The 2008-nt window shown below is 58.0% G+C and overlaps 1 protein-coding gene across 4 annotated transcripts in view; it reads right to left on the reverse strand.

The window, feature by feature from the left end:
* Window positions 1–6: 6 nt before the first annotated feature.
* R3HDM2 (R3H domain containing 2) overlaps window positions 7–2008 on the reverse strand; it is a 33251-nt gene continuing 31249 nt past the window's right edge. For all 4 annotated transcript variants that reach the window (XM_035897174.1, XM_035897177.1, XM_035897176.1 and 1 more), the window contains one exon: window positions 7–610. In XM_035897174.1, the coding sequence (XP_035753067.1) occupies window positions 267–610 (344 nt within the window). In that variant the 3' untranslated portion in view covers window positions 7–266. The remainder of the gene's footprint in view (window positions 611–2008) is intronic.

The raw sequence follows: 2008 nt of genomic DNA on the forward strand, positions 1-2008 counted from the left end.
TGAACATACCTCAACACCTGTATGTGCGGTTCAACACAGTGCTTAACAAAACAATATACACAGGGTAAGGTGGGCGGGCACGGGCATCACTCCAAAAAAATCATAATAATAATAATAATAATAAAAAAAATCAATTTCTCGTCTCTTAATTATGTCCATATAAATATATCCAGGGAGGAGGGCGAGAGGAAGGGAGGGCAGAAAGGAAAAGAGAAGGCAGAGGGAAGCGCCCGCAGTCCAGTGTGCTCTGCGCCCCTGCGTGAGCCCTACTGTGAGCTGGCACGCTCCAGCACCCGCAAGTCGTAGTTCTTTTTGGCCACACGCAGCTTGAAGCGGCTGAGGGAGTTGTTGAGGCGGAGGGAGGCATTTTGGGCAGCCAGCGGGCTGGGGAACACGGCCACGATGGTGTATAAGGCAGCAAGGTCACTGTGCCTGCCGTTCTCTGGAGTCCCGTTGTTGTCTCCGCCGCCCCCATCTCCACGGCGCCCCTGAGTCTCTTTGAGCCACTGGATTTTGGCACCAGCCATGGCAAGCTGGGTGAAGAGCTTGTCAGCCTCTGTCCGTGTGATGCCCTCGGGCAGGTCTGTCACCTCCAGCACTCGGCCCACCACTGCGGGGGAAGGACAGCGCACGTCAGCGAGTTCTTGGGTGGCAACAGCCCAGTGAGAGCCGACGCGTGGGCTTCTCACCGGCTCTGGGGTTGGAGCCGTCACCTCCCCTTGGCCCGTGAGAGCTTGGCGAAGCTGCCCCCACATTAGGAATGTCTTGGTTTTAAGCCAGTCACCTCAAGCTGCCCCTACCATCCTGTTCCCTACGGTCCCCCATCCCGATCCCTTCTGATGCCCACGTCCTGGTCCCCACATGGCCTGCTTGAAGAGGAGGCTGGTACTTTCCAGCACAGCAAGGCCTCCTTGCTTCCCTTGGGTAGGCTTGGCTTTTCAGTTAGGGCTCTCCCAGCCTCCTTGCTTCCCTTGGGTAGGCTTGGCTTTTCAGTTAGGGCTCTCCCAGCCTCCTCGCTTCCCTCGGGTGGGCTTGGCTTTTCAGTTAGGGCTCTCCCAGCCTCCTCGCTTCCCTCGGGTGGGCTTGGCTTTTCAGTTAGGGCTCTCCCAGCCTCCTACCCCCATATCCTTGGGTACCAGGATTGGGAGCAAACCCACCTCTGCCCCCTGCCCCTGGGAAGGAGAAAGCCAGGCTGCAGCCACGGGGGACATCGACATGTGCAGATCCTGAATGTGACCCTGCCCCATCCCATGTGCTTCACCCCCGGGGAGGATCCCGCTGTGTGCCCAGGCCAGTGTCACGCCAACCTCTTTGCCTCTGCTCTGTGGTACCCAAACACTTCTGGTGCCTCCTGGCTCCAGCCCGGGCTGTTGGGCTTAGCGGAGGGCTGGCTGAATGGATTCTTTGCTAATATTAACACGGCATGTAATGAACATGCCAGCCGCAGGGAGGGGGGCAGCTCTCTGGCAAGCAGCTCTTAAAGGGCCCCCTGCAACCAGCTGCTGGTGGTGGTGACATGGAGGTGACATAGGGGACAAGGCTGAAGCCTCCAGAGAGCCGGTGAAGAGCTGGCTGGCTCAGGCCCCACTAGCAAGTCTTGCATTGCTGCGGGGAGCAGCCGGACACGTGCCTCTCCTTCCCTCCCTGATGACCGAGAGGAGACGCCCCAGGGCAAGGAAATGATCCACTGGGGATTTCAGCCCTTGCAGCCACCCCTAGAAGATCATAGAATGTTTTGGGTTGGAAGGGACCCCTAGAGGTCATCTAGTCCAACCCCAAAGCCCTTTACAAAGATGCGGGCTCTGCAGCTCCTGGCTCCGCTGGGAAATGGAAGCATGAGAGGGAAGGGCCACTTGGGAAGGCAATGGTGGGAACAAGAAGATCTCAGGGGTCTGGACACTCACTTTCTGCTGCCAAAGGAGGACAGGATGTCATCCAGAGACACCTGGACAGGCTGGAGAGGTGGGTCTGTGTGAACCTCATGAGGTTCAACAAGGCCAAGGGCAAG

Source organism: Egretta garzetta, unplaced genomic scaffold, assembly GCF_000687185.1.
Source record: "Egretta garzetta isolate BGI_Z169 unplaced genomic scaffold, ASM68718v1 scaffold157, whole genome shotgun sequence".
Classification (NCBI taxonomy): domain Eukaryota; kingdom Metazoa; phylum Chordata; class Aves; order Pelecaniformes; family Ardeidae; genus Egretta; species Egretta garzetta.